Source organism: Camellia sinensis, chromosome 6 (genome assembly GCF_055761805.1).
Source record: "Camellia sinensis isolate YWXY chromosome 6, ASM5576180v1, whole genome shotgun sequence".
Lineage (NCBI taxonomy): Eukaryota > Viridiplantae > Streptophyta > Magnoliopsida > Ericales > Theaceae > Camellia > Camellia sinensis.
This window is the reverse complement of record NC_138966.1, coordinates 94,583,538-94,603,908: the sequence shown is the minus strand read 5'-3', so window position 1 is coordinate 94,603,908 and position 20,371 is coordinate 94,583,538. Positions and strand designations below refer to the sequence as shown.

At 39.9% G+C, this 20,371-nt stretch overlaps 1 protein-coding gene across 2 annotated transcripts; it reads right to left on the bottom strand.

Moving 5' to 3' along the window:
- Positions 1-628: 628 nt before the first annotated feature.
- On the bottom strand, positions 629-5,233 carry LOC114274306 (uncharacterized). 2 transcript variants are annotated; one of them, XM_082874251.1, is made up of 7 exons: positions 4,702-5,233; positions 4,308-4,580; positions 1,904-2,064; positions 1,639-1,744; positions 1,424-1,546; positions 1,071-1,195; positions 629-876 (listed from the first exon to the last, which is right to left on the bottom strand). In XM_082874251.1, exons 1-7 carry the CDS (start codon positions 4,891-4,893, stop codon positions 849-851), a joined length of 1,008 nt encoding a protein of 335 aa, XP_082730377.1. In that variant the 5' UTR covers positions 4,894-5,233; the 3' UTR covers positions 629-848. The 2 variants fall into 2 exon arrangements, with proteins under 2 accessions (XP_082730377.1, XP_082730376.1); XM_082874250.1 differs by having other exon boundaries at positions 1,904-2,097; positions 4,702-5,091.
- Between the last annotated feature and the right edge of the window lie 15,138 nt (positions 5,234-20,371).

The following is a 20,371-nucleotide window of genomic DNA, read 5'->3' as shown; positions in this document are numbered from 1 at the left end:
CCTTTACATTCCGCAATCGCAACTGCGCCACCGCCACCGTTACGACGACCGCAATCGCTTTTCAGAACCTTGGGTGCAGTGATTTTGTAGAAGCGAAAAGGTATATCGTTGAGGGAAGTGAGAAGTGGCAAAAGGAGGTGATAATGAAGGGTGGGAGACGTGTTGTGAGGTGCAAAAAGGTGGAGAAAAGAGTTGGGGGCTGGTGGGGAGCTGACAACAAGATTTGCACTGGCAACAACTAGTGAAAAGGTTTGGATTGATATATCTTTACGATAATTTCAGTGAGGGATAGAATTGTATTTAAATTTTTTTTGAAAAATAATATGTATTATGAGTTAAATAAGAAGGTAGTTAGTGTACTCTCATCCAATAAATACAACACGAGTCTCACTCTAATATTTATAATTCATTTATTTTATGAACTCTTGCATCTAGATTATCTATTAAAAAAAATATACTAATCAAATAACTTCATCGACATATTTGATTTCAAAAAGATAAGAGACTATTTTTCAAACTATAATTATGAACACAGTTGAGTGAGTTAAGTTACAAAAACGTGACATTCCGACTGAATAGTGACACTAAAAAACCACACACATCTACTTCCACTTGGATTTTCTAAACCTTTGTTTTTTTTGAATACCAGACTTATGCAAAAATATGCGATGAAATTTTTAGTATGCTTTGAGATTATGTATGGATCAAATCATGATTTTTAACAGCTCATAAGCCGCAAGATTCCAGGATGATATCCGAATGCAGCAATCAAACAAAGAGACAATTTCATAGATAATCAACTAATTATCATCCTAAAATGTATATGATGCAAAGCACATTTGCCTCTTTCAGTCTATCTGACTTTCCAGGATGATCCTGCAGAACAGGAGAGAAACTTAGAAAAACACACTTTTTACAAACAACAATTGTGGTGTCGCTCTTCCAAGGAAATGCATTTTCTTTTAAATGCAATGAATCAGAAGTTACCGATAAGATGTAAGATTTTAAAAACATGAAAATAAAATTGAAGCAATGCAAAATAAAATAAAATCTTATTTTACTTCTTATACATTCTAGACTCGGGGGAGTAATGTTGCAAGGATGACAAAGGCTTTCTTGGAGAATCAACATCAGTGAAATCAATTTTGCCCTCAATTGGACTCCACATCGTAGGGCTAGATTTTCTCTTGTTCCCCTGCATAGAGGGAACATAAATCATGTTACCACCATTCGGCATGCAAATGAAGTTAGGAAAACACACTATTCTTGCAAAATTCTTATACAGAATTCTCTATCAGAATGATGTGGCAGTGACATTTTTGTAATTAACTTTGTCTTAAAATAATAAGTCTGTACACGAATTTTGTATACATTTTATGTTCATATGGCATCCCTTAATGAGTTATTATCTCCTCTTTCTCACCTTGGCAGAAGCACTGCTGGTATGTTTTTCACCAGAACCAGTATGGCACCTTTCTTTGTGGTGCCTCACCAACCTTTTATTCTCCTTATCCAGTATTTTGTTTTCTTCAAACAACACTTTCACCTAAGCATTAAAAATAAACAAAATAAAATGATTCCTTTACTACTAATATGCCATAATAACAAATAAAATAAGCAAACAAGTATGCTGCTTACCTCCTCTTCGGCCCTAGCAAGGTTAATCCTCAAATGCTCCTTATCTTTCTGTAGAGTTTTGACTTCAGCGGCCAATGCCAGAACTTTATGAGTTGAAGGCCTCAGACTACCCAAGGTGGAAAAGAAAATTTCAGTAGAGGAAATTTCAGAGTTGACAAAACTCAAAACCTAGAATTTTGCTACACTTTGTGATAGGGAATTCCATGTAGATATCTATTTCTCATAATAATAAAAATTGTCCAACTAATAGAGATAATAATCTAACCTATTCCACATTTTGAGCAACCTATGGCACACATCCAGTCCACTATTTGCTTCTAAAAATGCATGTGCAGTTGGTGCAGATTCGTTGTTGCCAACCGAAGTTGTGATTAATGACTCAAGTAAAAGGTGTTCCGTAGCTGAACCTTCTGCAGACGAATCAACCTTTAAGATACAACAGTTCAGATGACCATCAGCCTTCACTCGATAATGCATCAACCCATCAATTTTACACAAGTAATCAGCACAGTGCAACAGTCAAAAAGGTAAGGGAAGAAAGAAAAATAAAAGAACACCTTATAGAATGGATTTGGTTCACAACCTGAATATGGGAACCACCTGTTTCACTTGGACTGAAGTTCATGCCTCACACACACTTAAGTTCCTATGAAGCTTAATTATATATTAGCATTGACAGAGTAAAATATCTATGCCACCATTTTATCTGCACAAGCTCTCAGTTTCAAAAGAGAAAGAACGTGGAACAACCTGTGTAATTCCAGTATGAAGTTCATGACTCAAAACACCCAAGTTCTTGCTGCAACTTAATTACATGTTAGCATTGACATAGTAAAATAACCATGACAATCATCAAAAGGGAAACAAATTAAAAATGAAAAAGAAAATAGTAAACTATGTATAATATTTTGTTGTTCACTTTAGATAGATAAAGAAGTAATTTCTTATGTTCCAAGCACCATGATACTATGATATTTATCACATTAAAATTTTTTAAATCAAATTAAGAGTGACTTGGAATTAAAGTTCATTTATCAAGAATATTTAAATACTAGAAATCCTAGATTGGACAAACCCCACATTTAAGTTTCAATCGGACCAAACAGCGAGAAATTCAAGTTCCATTTTCCCAATATGCCAGACAAGAATATAGTTTGCACTAAATCTTCCTACACACCTATCATTTACCAAAGATTTCACAGCAAGACATACTTCAGAGTATGATAATTTTACAGTGACATCCTAAAGAAAGATTTAAGGGGCTGGTACAGCAGTCCACATGTTATCTAATACTAAAATCCATATGTGAAAAGGAACACGAATCCATTTTTTACACTTATCAATATGGTGCAACCTCCATTGAAAACATGCATCAAAAAACAGATACTCTTGTAAAATGTATTGTGGCTATCAGTACAAGGAATTTGTATATAATGCACAATGCATGCCGTGTGTACTGTATTTGGAGATATACGGCATAATTCAAAATGAGGTAGCAGCGTAAGCATTAAATGTTTTCACATGTATGGTTTTGACCATAGAAAGGCAACCGCCTTGGTACTAATTGTATGCAACCTAGAAATCACTTATTCTGCCTCTTAAGAAACAAAACTCTCAATCCTTCTCTCTACTCTCTAGGATTTCCTCACTTTTTGGATCTCTTAATATTTTCTCTTCATATACAAATTTTGCACCCAATAATTATCTTGTTCCAAAAAACCAAAAAAAAAAAAAAAAAAGAAGGAAAAAACGTGTCAAACAACTCAACATCTTGCTGCTACCAATAAAAAAGGAAGTAACTATTTTTTTTTAAAAGCAAGTAATAAGGTCTTACAAGTAAAGCCTTTATAAAACATGGAATGGTATTACATTAAGAAAACAATAAAACATTTAGGGATGGTTTGGGATGATCTAAATAAGTGCACTTTTTGACTTTTTATGAAATATTGGTTGGATATGTGTTGGGTTTGAAGTGATCTGTTAGAGAGGTGATGTGACTTAAATAAGATGATGTGACTTAAATAGGATAGTGACTTTTTGATTTTTTGACTTTTTTAGATCATGCCAAACAAGGCCTTAAACAGAAAAGTAGTACTTGTACAATCTATTATTATTCAAACAGCCAAACATTGCGGTGACTGAGCATTAAACTCCAGTGGAAAAACAAGAATCTTATTGTGCTACAAGCAGCAGCATTAAATTGGAGTAAAATGAAGTCACATCTTAACAATAGAACTTCTGGATGCAAGAAGCTGAAACAACTAAACAAGGATCACTAACAGAGCTCCTAAGAATAAATGCATTACACTGAATGCACTTGAAAAACTCAACAGAATTTTGATTTGTGTTGCCTCAATGTGAGAGAAAATATTCACCAAAGATGTTAATGGAGCTATTTTATTAGATTTCACTAGTGACTAATTCAAATAGTCCATTACCATACAGCAAGCATGATAAGAAAAGTTTTCCCTCCACTAACCATCCTTCACCCATTCCCTAATTCAACTAATCAAATTGGTTAGATAATTTTACTCTATTATTCTTTCAATCTGAAGAGAAAGACAACTGAATCAAAATTCTGAGCAATCTACTAGAAATGGAAAAAAAAATTAATTGTAAATTAAAAATAGCCAATACTATGTATGAAATAAGAAAAAAAATATGTTTACCAGGTTCATCTCACACCGATGCTTGTAGAACTGCATTGCTTCTTTCACCCCTCTCAACTCCTCCTCCATCTCATGAACTCGAGTCTCAGCCTCCTTCGCACGTTCATCGGCTTCATTTGCAAAATCCATCAACACTTCTCGATCGCGATCATACAATGAGCATTCCTTCTCCCACCTCGTACACTGACTCAAAAGATTCGAGCACTCCATTGCCAATTTCTGATTTTCCTCCACAAATTTCTTCAAGGCTAGAGCATTCATACTCGATTCAGCCTAAATTCAATCAACAACAAATACACCAACATCAACCCTAACTGAACTCATAAGGTATAGGTAAAAAAAAAAAAAAAAAAAAAGAAATCAATTTATTGGCAGAAATGGAGAGAATATAAACCCTAGCACGTTCTATGACGTCATCTTTCTCTTTAATTCTCATCTGAAGATAACAGTTCTGGTCTCGAAGACGCTCACGGGCTTCTTGAGACGCTTGAAGCTTCGACTCCAGAGTATGAGTTGAAACAGGGAGGCCAAGGGAGTACTCGATCGATTCTTTGATGTAATCGTCGATTTCTTGTGAAAGATCCATTCTTTTTTTTTTTTTAAACCCTAAAAATTGACAGTGCTTCTTTGTTTTTGCAATGGGTTTATAGAGACCCAGAAGGTAAAGTAAATTTATGGAAGAAATGTAATGAAGATTTGAATGTCAAGTATGTCTTTGCAACTTTACGAAGTCTGAAAATGGGGATTACCGATTGAGAGGGGTTGTGAACTGAAGAGAGAGGGCAAGAAGGAGGGGGGGTTTGGTCTGAAATATTTTTTATATTTTTTGGAGAGTTGGAATTGTTGGGGTAGCCGTTAGAATGCGTCCACTATTTGAAATCGATGGGTACGGATTGAGGAACCGGTTACCTGTCCTAATATTTGTGTTAGAAATTGAGGGCAAAATATACTTTCAAATATGCTTGGTGTCTCGAGAGATGAGTCTCTCTATTTACAGACCATTTTTTATTTTAAAATATATTATTATTCAAGATATACTTTTAGTAATTTAATAAATATAAAATTTGTTCAATGCACACTACATATATTCCATCTTTATCCTTACTAACACACTCCACCTACATCTTCCATCTTCACCTTACTCATTCATACATCCCATCCACGATCTTTCATCTCCTCCTTTATTCTCTGTTTCTTCAAGGACGCCAGTGGTGAAGACCCATTCTTCTCCATTCTTTGTTTCATCAAAGACGCTGGTGGAAACAACTCTACATTAGAGATATAGTAGGTAAAAATTCTCATTTTGCTTCGATTTGAGGGTTTTATGTATGTTTTTCTATTGCCATGAGCATTGTATATGAATGTTTGATTTTGTGAACTAGTGACATTGTATATGAAAGTTTGATTTTACGAACCGTTCGACATTGTTCTGTCGAACATTAACCTTTTGTCTAGAGTGTTTCTGTCAAATAAATTCAATATGTTCGACATTTTAGTGGCGAGCTTAAATAAACTATTCGGACTTAGTCTGTCGAACAATTTCAATATGTTCGAAATTTGAGTGTCGAACAAAATTGAATGGTCCAACTCTGTACTTTCAAACGGACTTATCATTTACTATTTTCTCTTTGATTTTCAGAAATGGTTGATCCTTTGCGTATTCCACCCACTGCGTATATTTTTGGTTGTTTCTTTAAGAGTTTTTGGTTTTTGTCTTAGGGTTTTTGCATTCTTGAGAGAGAAGATACGTAAGTAACGTTTGAGATACTTGGTGTGTATTGTATTTATTATTGTCCTTTATGGTAATTTTACAAAAAGTGCGCATCATAGCCCTTTGTTCTTTGTGGTCATTTTACATAAGGTTAATATTGTAATAAAAATTAAACCAATTAATGGTGTGCCTTTAGATGAAAGGTGGTGTGTAAATAAAGGCACCCTCGAGAGATAGAGGTGTGAATGGCTCGAATCGTCCTCTCTCTGAAATAAAACGTGGCCTCTCTCTCTCTCTCTCTCTCCTTTATTCAAATCCAAAACTGAAGCAGCTCTTTTCTCATTCCTCTCGAAACAGCTCAGGTTCTCTCTTCCTCTCATCTCTCTCGTCTTTTTGCTCCATGTCACCTCTCTTGCTTGTGTGTCGTTCTCTCCATCGTCTTTCATCAAACCGCTAGAGCCTTCCTCACTGTATTGACGTCGGCAAATCACCAGAGCCCTCCTCACCGCTGCTGTCGTCGATGGTTTGGACTCTCATGACCTACTAGAAAAATATCTCTGTCTCTCTCTCAAGTAAGTCTCGACATCACAGTACCTAGGGTTTGGATTTTGGCCTTGTAAATCAGAAATTGAGGCTTATTATATCAATTTGGATTTGAATCTATAAAACAAAAATTGGGTTTGAATTTGTATATATCAGTTTGGATCAGAATTTGTGAATCAGAATTGGGGTCAATTTGTAGTCTGGATTTGAATTTGTGAATGAGAAATTAGGGTCGGTTTGTATATCAGTTTGCAACTTGATGTGAATGAGAAATTGGGGTCAGTTTGTAGTTTGGATTTCAATTTGTGAATAAGAAATTGAGGTCAGTTTGTATATCAGTTTATGAAAAGTTTGCTCTTATCTTTCTCCCTTTGAACTTTGGCCATAATATTCTTAAAAATACTATGAAAATAAAACTATAGATCAAATTTATTTTAGGTGTGGCCTACATTATATCAAATTTGAATTTAGTTGTTGTTGTTGGAGATGATCATACTAAATTTGAATATAGTTGTTGTTGTTGGAGATTTTAATTGATTACACATTGATGAACATTTGTATGACATATGTGCTTGAGCCATTTCATGTTTATGTGTTGAATCCAGCTCTTGTTCTCTGTATGTGTCCCATTCCACCATAAAAGGTGATCTGACCACTAATTTTAGTGCATACAAAACACACATGATATCCATCGTCATTGGCAGTGGCCATTCCATATAGTTTTGTATGAGTCGCTATTATATATTTTTATTTCAAATGAGGAAGACTCAGACAAAATTAAAATGGCTTTGGTATTGGTTATGTAGAAAAAAAAAAGGCTTATTCCTCTACTAACCATAACAACATTAGATTGAAACCAAGAATGTATGACTGTGGGAGAATAGTTGCCATGTATATTGTACGAACCAACACTATAACATATAAGAGTTTTTGAGACCAAATGTTTTGGTCTCTAAAAGTGAAAATTTTGTTGCAAAAGACATTTAGGAACCAATTTCTATTGTCATGAGGATAGTCGCTAAAATGTCAACAAGGCTTTTAGCAACAAAATTTTGAAAATGTCACTGACAAATAGACTTTTAGGGACAAAATAATTTGGTCCCAAAAGCATAATAATTCATCACTAATGTCTAATTTTCGTTGCTAAAAATATAATATCGACACTTTTCGCAACAAAAATATTTGGTCCCTAAAAAATAATTTTGTCCCTAAATTTTAGTCTCTAAAGCCTTAATTTTTTGTAGTGCAATGAGAATGGAAATCAATGGCGTTTGTTCTTTGTTTGCCCAACAAAATATGTAAGTACCAAGCTTTATTGTATGTCAGTATCTATTATAGAAATTAATCCTTTAGTTTTTGAAAATTTATTTGTGTCGTTTGACTAACTCATTTTCATGCATTGTAGAGTAATAAGGCACATTGGACCTCGTAAAACTATAACAATTGAAGAATTTAACCAGCTAAGGACAATACTTTCTGAGATGGAAAATGAATTTCATGACCATGATAGAAGGCTTTAAAGGATGGAAAAGAAATTGATGGCAATGATTTATGTTATTATATTTTATACCATTTTCTACTTTATGATGTAAATTAGTGACTTGTTAGTTTTCTTCTATTTTGTATCATTTTCTACTTTATGATGTATATTAGTGACTTGTTAGTTTTCTTGTAATTTTATGGATTGTGGGTAGCTGTTGTCATCAATTGATGGAATATGGATATCTCTTTAGGTGGAAAAGAATATGTTGTTGATGTAGATGATGTATAAGATGATCTTCCTAGTTCATTTTGTTTGAGAAATTTTTTATTACAATACTAAATAATTGTGGATTGATGATCGTATACTGCCGAATTAATTTTTATACAAGGTGTGGGGACATATTTCATGAATGACAGCACGTGGCCAAGGTGACGCCGAAGTGTCATCCGAGGTGCCACGTGGCTTGGTCCTGATACCGAGGTTATCTTGGCTAGGTCGAGTTTATCTGCGGAGATACCAGAATCCGAAATGCGCGGATAAGGGACAAGAGTCCTAAAATAGGGGATGATCTTAGTCTGGATAAAGATAAAGTTCTTAGAGAGTTTATCCCTATCTAGCTGAGAGTCTAGAATGAGCATTGAGCCCGAGTCTACTGAAGTGAGGCTTCTATAGGGATCAGGTCAGTGCTGGCTATAAAAGCAATGCACCCCCGTGGGTCTCAGGTATGGGTGATATACTAAGAGTAATAAGTTCTTTCTTGTGTGTTAAGCACAATTTGCTATCTTTGAGAGATATTTGATTACTGACTTGAGCGTCAGAGTGGCCCCGGGTGGACGAACCACCACCGGATTCTTATTTTTCTGTGACAGGTTGTTCGGGCTTAATTTATTCTGCTGGTGCTCTTCAGTTGAGTTCCCCCTTTGGTTGTGTGGTCAGAAATCAACATCCACAATTTGGCGCTGTCTGTGGAAACGCAAGGAGAATAGATGGCCAACGACGGGCAAAAACAAATGATCAGGGATGACATCCCTAGTAGGAGTGGTAAACATGTCGATCCAAACATGGAGGAGGAAAACCATAACAAAGGAACATGGGATCAGAATCCCGGGGAGAAAGACGCCGGCCAAGAGGGAGACACACCGAAGAAAGCAGGCCAAGACGAGTATTACAATGAAAGCGACCTCTAGGTATGGAAAGATACATGCCTGAGGAGGGACGACGAGATGAAGGGAATGGCAAACAAGCTGGCAGACCTGTAATCGGTTGTCAACTTCATGATGCAGAACATCATCATGCAGCCACCGTTTCCGTTGAAGGACACGCCGATTGTAGCGACCAAGAACGACGAAAAGAAAGGGAGCAGAAAGCAATTATGGCAGTCCCTCAACATGGCAAAGTTAAGGAACGCTTACATCGGCCTTCACGGGATGTCGGGCGAGCAGAGTCAATATGAGAAGAGTCTCAGAGGATGCCTCATACCAAGGGAACTTAAGCCAAGGAACATCGGCATGTTCAAGGGAAGAAACTTTGTTTTGACACGGTGAATGAAGAGAAGTCCAAGAGGATGCATAACGACAATGGGAGTAACGCACCAAAAAGGCTGAAATCCATTGACAGCCGAGCTTCTGGTTGGACAAAGGAGGATTTGAGGGACTACCTCCAGAGGAAACAGCAGAATGCCGAGGTCACATCACCCATCAAACCAAGAACACTGTTCTCAATAGAGTTGGATAGGTTTGAGGCCCCAAAAAGGTTCCATATGTCGAGGTTCTAGATATATGACGGTAAGTCTGATCTGAACTTTCACGTCGACTTATATATGAATTTAATAGCCTTGTATACCGGGAACGAATCGTTGTTGTGCAAGGTGTTCCCCTCATCCTTTGGGGAAATTGTATCGGATTGGTTTCACAAATTGTCGAAAGGAACTGTGAAGAGTTGGGAAGGCCTGGACAAGATGTTCATGGCTAGGTTTGTCACGAACAAGCTGCAACTATTAAGGGTAGACTCCCTGATGGCTTTGAAAATTGGCGAGAGTGAGAGCCTTAAGGCTTATGCCAAAAGGTATTATGATGTGTTTAACCGAATACCAGGATGCAACCAGGAGTTGGCGGTCGTGTCTTTTAAGAACGGCTTGGAGGATGACTGCATGCTTCAGAAATCGCTGGCAAAGACTCTACCAAAAAGTATGGAGGAGCTCATGGCAAGGATCGAAAAATATGCCAGAGCAGAAGAGGATACATTAGGAACAAAGGCACAGAAGCAGGAAAAGAGAAACGACTCACTAAAGCGAGGCCGAGGTAATACTGGATTTAATAGGCAAGAAACAAGGCTGAGGGCTGCATAGGTAGTCACCACTGTGTTCTGGATCCCGGTCTATAAAGTTCTAGAAAGGATCAGGAACCAGCTGTATTATAGAGCGCCAGAGAGGATTCCTGGCGAGTTTATGGAGATAAGTCTTGGGAAGCACTATGCTTACCACAATGAGGATGGGCACCTTACTCAGGAGTGCAGAGCCCTGAAGGCACACTTGGAAGATCTAGTCAGACAGGGTCACTTGAGAGACCTAGTAGACGAGGCCAGAATGAGGGAAGAGTAAGCGAGATTGCCCCAGGCATTGATAGCACCACCCCCGCCATAACCACAGCAAACAGAACCTCGGGTGATCAATATGATCCATTCGAAGGTTAATGAGAATGATATACGAGGAGAGACCCAGAAGGTAAAACACTTACAGCATGTGAGTCAGGTCCAGCAAAAAATGCCTAGGACAAATGAGTACCGGGGACCGATGGTGTCATTCACCGAGGCAGACCTAGACATGGTACAACATCCATACAACGATGCTTTGGTGGTCATATATGTAACGCCCTCAAAAAAAATACATAAAACCCATCTCTGTAGACATGCATTGATACAAAGAAACCAACTATCTTTCCATTAATCTGAGTAGTTCTTACAAAAGTATTACATGTTAACAACAAAAGCAAATGCCCTACGGGCTTACAGCTTTCCAAGTTAACACTTGGTTACAAAAAGAAGAGTGCTAACTCAATACATATTAAGACCTTGGCTTGAATTTACATGTAATACATCAAAAGAAAGCAAATAACAAAGTAGTCTGTCTGCCTCTAGCCTCCCAAGCTATGTCCTTGGAGGTGGCATGCTACCTGTACTTGAAAATGATGTCCCATAAAGGGTGAGCCACAGCCCAGCAGAAATACGCTAAACCAGCTATGAACAATGACTAAAAGATTAGCAGTTGATAGATGGTCAACACCGATACACTCACTTATATCACATCCCGGTTTCATGACATTTAAGTCCATGTTACATTTCATTTCTCATTTCTTTTTCAACTTTGAGTTTGAAAACAAGGTTCAAAACTTAGCCAAATAACTTGATGAGAATAAGATTCATCTTAAAACACTTTCGAAATTCATGGTGGATACACATTTTGATGCTGTATCAATAACATATAAGCCACTTCCATACTATACGAACGATACACATTTTGGTGCTGTATCAACATAACATAGAAACACTTCTATATCTCACAATTGATAACGATATACATTTTAGTACTATATCAAATCAATTTAAATACTTCCATAATCAACACTTGATATACATGGTAGTGTTGTATCAATGTCACACACAATCCGGCTTAGAGGTCCATCCCCTATCTTTCCCTAAACCGTGGAGTACATCCTCTATCTCCTTCCACACACACACAATGTATATAAACATAGATCATATACACAAACAATCAATACATAAAGTCGATGTATTATGCCAACCGCTATATTCAATAGCATACTCAATTGATTAGTTTTAGTTTGCCTAATCATCATGCATTGTCTACAACAATCAAGACTATCCTCCACCGATAGCCCAAAGTAGTTATTTCTAAACAGGAAATAAATGCACCAAATGGATAGATTATCAACATTCAATCTGGGTGAGCGATTAAATGAATCCGACTACACCCGTTTATCCCATAATATTTTCAATTTGAATACTCTCAATTCAATTCCTCATTTCTCAAAATTAATTATACAAATTAATTTATCCAACTAATTAGGGCATTTTCCCATAATTAACATAACAACCCCAAGGTTCCACTTTCATCCATAGTTCATCATCTATATCATTTCTCCATGCCAAGCATGCATATAGGTTTAAACATAAATAAAACCCCATCGTTTGTAAAATTACACAAAGACCTAAACTTTCTCAAAATTACCCAATAACCCCCAACATATCAAAATGCTAAAATTCAAAGACAAAGCTCATAAAGAGGAGTAGGATATCCCTACCTCGAAGTTAGAGCTCAAACGGGGAAGTTGAAGAAAACCAAAATGCTCCAAACTCAAAGATCCATGGATCAAAATGGAGCCCTCGACGATCAACACACTTTTTACAAAGGCCGGAGGATAGGGAGACACTCTAACTAGATCAAACCCTAGAGAGAAGGGAGTTTCTAGAGAGAGGAGCTCTCAAAATATCTTTTTAGAAAGTAAGAGAGAGAGAGAGAGAATGTAAAAAGTGATTTTAAAATGCCCAGCTGCCAATTGATATACGACATTCCCGCTCGAGCGGAGAACACAACGCTCGAGCGTCAAGAACAAAAAACTAGGTACGCTCGAGTGCAAGAAGGCCCGCTCGAGCGCCAAGACACAAGAATAAAGTACATCCGCTCGAGCGCGAAAACCAGTCCGCTCGAGCGTAGATTTCCCTCTCCCAGAACTTACACCAAAAAGTACTACCTGCTCGAGCGTAAAAATCACACCTGCAGAAGTTTTGCAGGGACACGAAATACTGGGAGTGTGCAATCTCCGCTCGAGTGCAACAAGGCCTGCTCGAGCGGAACGACCAAAAACCTGGCAACAAGATTTTAGACCAAGGTTCAACCCACCTGTTCGAAACATCCCCAACACATCCTAAAACTCAAACAAATGGAATTAAAAGACGACAACAAGATAGATACAACTACCAACTCCACGGAACTGAGTCTGGAATACAACAGAACAGTAAATGGACAACCGGGATCGCTATAACCTCCCCCCCTTAAAGAATTTTGTCCCCGAAATTAAACACAAGTTTTTCAAAAACAGGTTTTCTCCATTCTCAACAATATTACAACATAATATTAAACAATCCGACCCATTATCGGTCAATCCCATCTCTTTCAAGAGGCATTTCACATTACACATAACAGCCTGCATTATCAATAGGCATTCCTTTGAAAATTACCAGTTTCAACCTGTTTCCCACAATTTCTTAACACATGCAACATTAATATCATGCTTGCATTTCCACAATATACTTAACATACGCAATGTTAAAACAAACTTCCATTAACCAAAACATTTACAATGTTTTACAACTTAAGACATATATAATGCTCTTAAAGTTCAACGATATTACAAAATTACCAATGCATGGTTACACATCAACAAACAAGTCCGGATATTTCTCACGGACTTCCAACTCACGTTCCCAAGTGGCTTCTTCCACTCCATGATGTTTCCACAAAACCTTTACCAAAGGAGTGGTCTTGCCACGCAGGACTTGATCCCGCCTATCCAAGACTCGAACTGGTCTCTCCTCATACGAGGCATCCTCATTTACCTCTAAGTCGGTCCAATCTAACACATGGGACGGATCCGGCTCATACTTCCGAAGCATACTCACATGAAACACGTCATGCACTCCGGACAACTGCGGTGGTAAAACTAAACGATAAGCGACCTCCCCAATCCTCTCAAGGATCTCAAAGGGACCAATAAACCGAGGGGATAACTTCCCACTCTTCCCAAACCTCATCAAACCTCGCCTAGGTGATATTTTCAAGAAGACATGATCACCTACCTCAAACGCCAAAGGCTTCCTCCTACGGTCGGTATAACTCTTTTGGCGACTCTGGGCTGTAACAAGCCTCCTACGGATAAGCTCAACTTTATCCGTCGTCTTCCTAACCAACTCCGGACCCAAAAAAAGTGCATCACCCACCTCGGCCCAACACACTGGAGACCTACACGGTCGGCCATACAAGGCCTCAAACAGTGCCATACCGATACTAGACTGAAAACTGTTGTTGTAGGCAAACTCCACCAAGGGTAAGTGCCTCTCCCACGTCCCACTAAAGTCAAGGACACAACCTCGAAGCATATCCTCAAGAATCTGAATAGTACGCTCAGACTGCCCGTCAGTCTGAGGATGATAAGCCGTACTAAAGGTCAACTTAGTGCCCAAGGCACTCTGTAAACTCTGCCACAACCTAGCAGTAAAACGAGGATCTTTATCTGAGACGATCGTCACTGGGACCCCGTGCAATCTCACTATGTCCCGAATATACAAGTCGGCGAGATGATCTACCGAATCTCTCACGTGCATAGGAATGAAGTGCGCCGACTTAGTCAACTGGTCTACAACCACCCAAATGGCATCACTACCCCGCTGAGTCCTTGGAAGACCTACAACGAAGTCCATAGTGACATACTCCCACTTCCACTCGGCAATAGGCAAGGGTTGCAACAAACCCGTTGACCTCTGATGCTCCGCCTTCACTTGTTGGCAAGTAAGGCACTTCGATATGAAAACAGCCACATCTCTCTTCATACCCCGCCACCAAAACTGGCGACCCAAATCCCGATACATCTTAGTGCCTCCCGGATGCACCGCAAGGCGTGAATGATGGAACTCTCGGAGTACTTCCTCTCGGCAAGACTCCGGCACAAACAAACAGTCTCGGTATCTCATACTCTGGTCGGGATACGCTGCCAAACCCTTCTCAACCTTCCCACTGGAGATCTTCTCTCGGAAGGACTCTACCTTAAGGTCACCTCTCTGTGCCTCTAATACTCGGGTCACAAGTGTAGACTGCGCAACAACAGAAAACAAGGTTGCAGCCTCAACAGATTCGCCCAGAAGCAAATCAAACTCGCCAAGTGTACCCAACATCTCCCATTCCCGGATGGCTATACAAGCTACATCACTAATGGATTTCCTACTAAGGGCATCGGCCACAACATTGGCCCTTCCCGGGTGATAATGCAACTCAAAATCGTAGTCCTCAATGAACTCTATCCATCTCCTCTGCCTCAAATTCAAGTCCCTCTGTGTAAACAGATATCTCAAACTCTTGTGATCCGAGAACACCTTGAACCTCTCACCATAAAGGTAGTGCCTCCAAATCTTCAAGGCGAAGATCACTGTTGCTAACTCTAGGTCGTGTGTAGGGTAATTTTTCTTGTGTATTTTCAACTAACGTGAGCCATAGGCAACCACTTTCCCCTCTTGCATCAACACACAACCCAAACCCTCTCGTGAGGCATCATAGTAAACCGCATAACCTAACCCTCTCTCTGGAATAATCAAAATCGGAGCGGTGGTCAATCTAATCTTCAACTCCTGGAACGACTTTTCGCAAGTCTCACTCCACACAAACTTGACCCCTTTTCGCGTCAATCTAGTCAACGACGAAGCTAGCCTGGAGAAATCTTTCACAAACCGACGGTAATACCCAGCTAATCCCAGAAAACTGCGGATCTCAAACACATTCTTAGGCTTTGCCCAATCTTGGACTGCCTCCACCTTGGATGTATCAACAGACACCCCTTCCCCGGATACCACATGGCCTAAGAATTTAACCTCTCCTAGCCAGAACTCACACTTCCCAAACTTGGCATACAGCCTATGGGCTTTAAGCAACTCAAGCACCACTCTCAAATGTTCCTCGTGCTCCTCCTCAGAAGGCAAATAGATAAGAATGTCGTCCACGAAAACGACTACAAATCGATCCAAGAATTCCCGGAAGATCCGGTTCATCAAGTCCATAAAGACTGCCGGTGCATTGGTAAGCCCGAATGGCATCACCAGAAACTCATAATGGCCATACCGCGTACGGAATGCCGTCTTAGGAATATCCTCCTCCCTGACCCTCAACTGGTGGTAACCCGATCTCAAGTCTATCTTAGAGAAACAACGGGAACCCTTCAACTGGTCGAACAAATCATCTATACGGGGCATAGGGTACTTATTCTTAACCGTAGCCTGATTCAACTTTCGGTAGTCGATACACAATCTCAAGGCACCATCTTTCTTTTTAGCAAAGAGGGTCGGTGCTCCCCACGGCGAAACACTAGGGCGAACAAAACCCTTATCTAGCAATTCCTAGAGCTGAATCTTCAACTCACTCAACTCGGCTGGGGCAAAACGGTAAGGTGCCATAGAAATCGGCGCTGTGCCGGGCACTAAATCAATAGAGAACTCTATCTCTCGGTGAGGTGGCAAACTAACGAGATCCTCGGGAAAAACATCCGAATACTCACAAACCACCATCGGCAATACAATCTGGGTCTCATCACACTCACCACTTATAAAGCTAGCAAGTAGACCACTAAGCTTATTCCGCCTTTGTGGATCATACATCGGTGGCAACACACTACCAACCCGATCCCCCAAGAAATGGAAACACTCCCCGCTCAAGGTACAAACTGTGACCCTCTGGTGGTAGCAATCAATAACAGCTCGGTATGACGATAGCCAGTCCATACCCAAAATAACATCAAAACCCTTCATGGGCATGACAACAAAAGGAAAAGGAAGCCTATGATCGGCGACCTCTATATCACAACCTCTAACACCTTGTTTCAAGATCAACTCACCACCAACAGGCGATACTACACATATAGGAGATGCTAACTGTGCCAACTCCAATTCCAAAACAGATGCAAATGCAGTAGATACAAAAGAATGAGATGCACCCATATCAATCAATACACTAGCAACCGAGTTGCAAAACAGAAAGGTACCTCTCACTACTGATGGAGCCGGTACTAGGTCCTGCGTGGTAATAGCATACACGCGTCCTGTAGGCCCCTGATCCAACTGCTCACCCCTCGGAGCAAACGACTGCTGCACTAACTGGGACGACGAAGCTCCCGGATTGGCCCTCGAGGCCTGCACAGACTGAGTTGACTGAAAACCCTGCGTCTGCCTAGAACCAGACGCGCCCGAAGTGGCACTCAACTGTGGGCAAAACCTCTTCAGGTGCCCAGGCTGACCACACTGATAACAAGACAAAGGCTGACCCCTGCCCTGACTCTGGCTCTGCGGTCTAGCTGAAGATGAAGCAGCTCTCTGACCTCCTCCCTCTGTGGGCAAACTGAAGCCTTGTGGCCTAACTGACCACACTTGTAACAGGTGAACTCCCCCTAATTCCTCTCCGCGAGCCTGCACTCGGCACTGGAAAGGTCGACCTAGCAACACCACCCTGAGACTGTTGAGGGTTAGCACCCCTCTATCTCCTGCCATCACCCTGACCATCTTGGCTCCTCTTGGAGCCTCTCTGTCCCTCCTCTTCCTGCATCATGATCTCCATATGGACTGCAGCATTAACCAAGCGCCCATAATCTCGGATCATCGAACCTCTAACTCTCATCTTGAGGCCGCGCCTCAACCTCTTCTCGAACTCGATACAGCGGCGTTCCTCGGACGCCACAAGTTCAGGCGCGAACCTGGACAAGCTAGTAAAAGCAGCCTCATACTCGGCTACTAAAGAACTCAACTGCAAAAGCTGACAGAACTGGTCTCTCAGCTTCTCCCTAACTGCTGGAGACAAATACTTCTCCTGAAAGGCCTCCACAAAAGCCTCCCACGTGCCAGCAATACGGCCCCTCATGTATTTCCACCACTGACCCGCACCCCCTTTAAGCTGGAAGGATGCCATGGTCACTTTCAACGCTCCGTCCTCGATGCTAAGCATCTCGAACGTCTTACTCATTTGCTCTAACCACTCGTTAGCCTTCAGTGGCTCCTTCGAATCCCCAATAAACTCGTCTGGGTTAGACCGGAAGAACTCCCTTTTCAAGAAGGAAGGCCCTGCCTCAACAACCTGGGCCTGAACTGGAGCCTGAACTGGATTCTCAGCTGGGAAAATACTCCAGACTCCCTCAAAGCATCGGCTATCCCTAGGGCTAAAGCGCCCATAGCCTCCTGACCTGTTGGCTCGGCCACATTGGCCTGGCCAACCCCCTCTTGCTGTGTCGGAATATCATCCGATAAAGGCATCTCCTGCCTACCACGTCTGCCACGTCTACCACGTCCTCGTCCTGACATCCTAATAAAGGTAACGAAGAACGTTAGCACATTCATAAATGTGCCAAAACTAAATACTCGCGTCCTAATACATAGACAACTGTAATTCACTCCACGTAAGCACATAAACACATAAGCACTTACGAATTTCATTTCCGGATAATGATAGTCCCGCGGTGTTACTAGAGTTCTGGTTAGAAACAACATTGATCAAGTGCTTTTCCAACAAGACTCACAGAAACCCAAGGATCCAATCAACATCCTAGAAACTAAATCCCATACCCAAGTAGTCACATAAACATGTTATCAAATAAACACATAATGTCGCACATAAGTCTCTAACAAGCGAGACAAACCCATTGTGATACTAATCACTTCTCACGTACCCAAAGTATTCAAACCCGGTAAGTTCTGATACCAAGTTGTAATGCCCTCAAAAAAAATACATAAAACCCATCTCTGTAGACATGCATTGATACAAAGAAACCAACCATCTTTCCATTAATCTGAGTAGTTCTTACAAAAGTATTACATGTTAACAACAAAAGCAAATGCCCTACGGGCTTACAGCTTTCCAAGTTAACACTTGGTTACAAAAAGAAGAGTGCTAACTTAATACATATTAAGCCCTTGGCTTGAATTTACGTGTAATACATCAAAAGAAAGCAAATAACAAAGTAGTCTGTCTGCCTCTAGCCTCCCAAGCTATGTCCTTGGAGGTGGCATGCTACCTGTACCTGAAAATGATGTCCCATAAAGGGTGAGCCACAGCCCAGCAGGAATACGCTAAACCAGCTATGAACAATGACTAAAAGATTAGCAGTTGATAGATGGTCAACACCGATACACTCACTTATATCACATCCCGATTTCATAACATTTAAGTCCATGTTACATTTCATTTCTCATTTCTTTTTCAACTTTGAGTTTGAAAACAAGGTTCAAAACTTAGCCAAATAACTTGATGAGAATAAGATTCATCTTAAAACACTTTCGAAATTCATGGTGGATACACATTTTGATGCTGTATCAATAACACATAAGCCATTTCCATACTATACGAACGATACACATTTTGGTACTGTATCAACATAACATAGAAACATTTCTATATCTCACAATTGATAACGATATACATTTTAGTGCTATATCAAATCAATTTAAACACTTCCATAATCAACACTTGATACACATGGTAGTGCTGTATTAATGTCACACACAGTCCGGCTTAGAGGTCCATCCCCTATCTTTCCCTAAACCGTGGAGTACATCCCCTATCTCCTCCCACATACAAACAATGTATATAAACATAGATCATATACACAAACAATCAATACATAAAATCGATGTATTATTCCAACCGCTATATTCAATAGCATACTCAATTGATTAGTTTTAGTTTGCCTAATCATCATGCATTGTCTACAACAATCAAGACTATCCTCCACCGATAGCCCAAAGTAGTTATTTCTAAACAGGAAATAAATGCACCAAATGGATAGATTATCAACATTCAATCTGGGTGAGCGATTAAATGAATCCGACTACACCCGTTTATCCCATAATATTTTCAATTTGAATACTCTCAATTCAATTCCTCATTTCTCAAAATTAATTATACAAATTAATTTATCCAACTAATTAGGGCATTTTTCCATAATTAACATAACAACCCCAAGGTTCCACTTTCATCCATAGTTCATCATCTATATCATTTCTCTATGCCAAGCATGCATATAGGTTTAAACATAAATAAAACCCCATCTTTTGTAAAATTACACAAAGACCCAAACTTTCTCAAAATTACCCAACAACCCCCAACATATCAAAATGCTAAAATTCAAAGACAAAGCTCATAAAGAGGAGTAGGATATCCCTACCTCGAAGTTAGAGCTCAAATGGGGAAGTTGAAGAAAACCAAAATGCTCCAAACTCAAAGATCCACGGATCAAAATGGAGCCCTCGACGATCAACACACTTTTTACAAAGGCCGGAGGATAGGAAGACACTCTAACTAGATCAAACCCTAGAGAGAAAAGAGTTTCTAGAGAGAGGAGCTCTCAAAATATCTTTTTAGAAAGTAAGATAGAGAGAGAGAATGTAAAAAGTGATTTTAAAATGCCCAGCTGCCAACTGATATATGACATTCCAAACTCAAAGATCCACGGATCAAAATGGAGCCCTCGACGATCAACACACTTTTTGCAAAGGCCGGAGGATAGG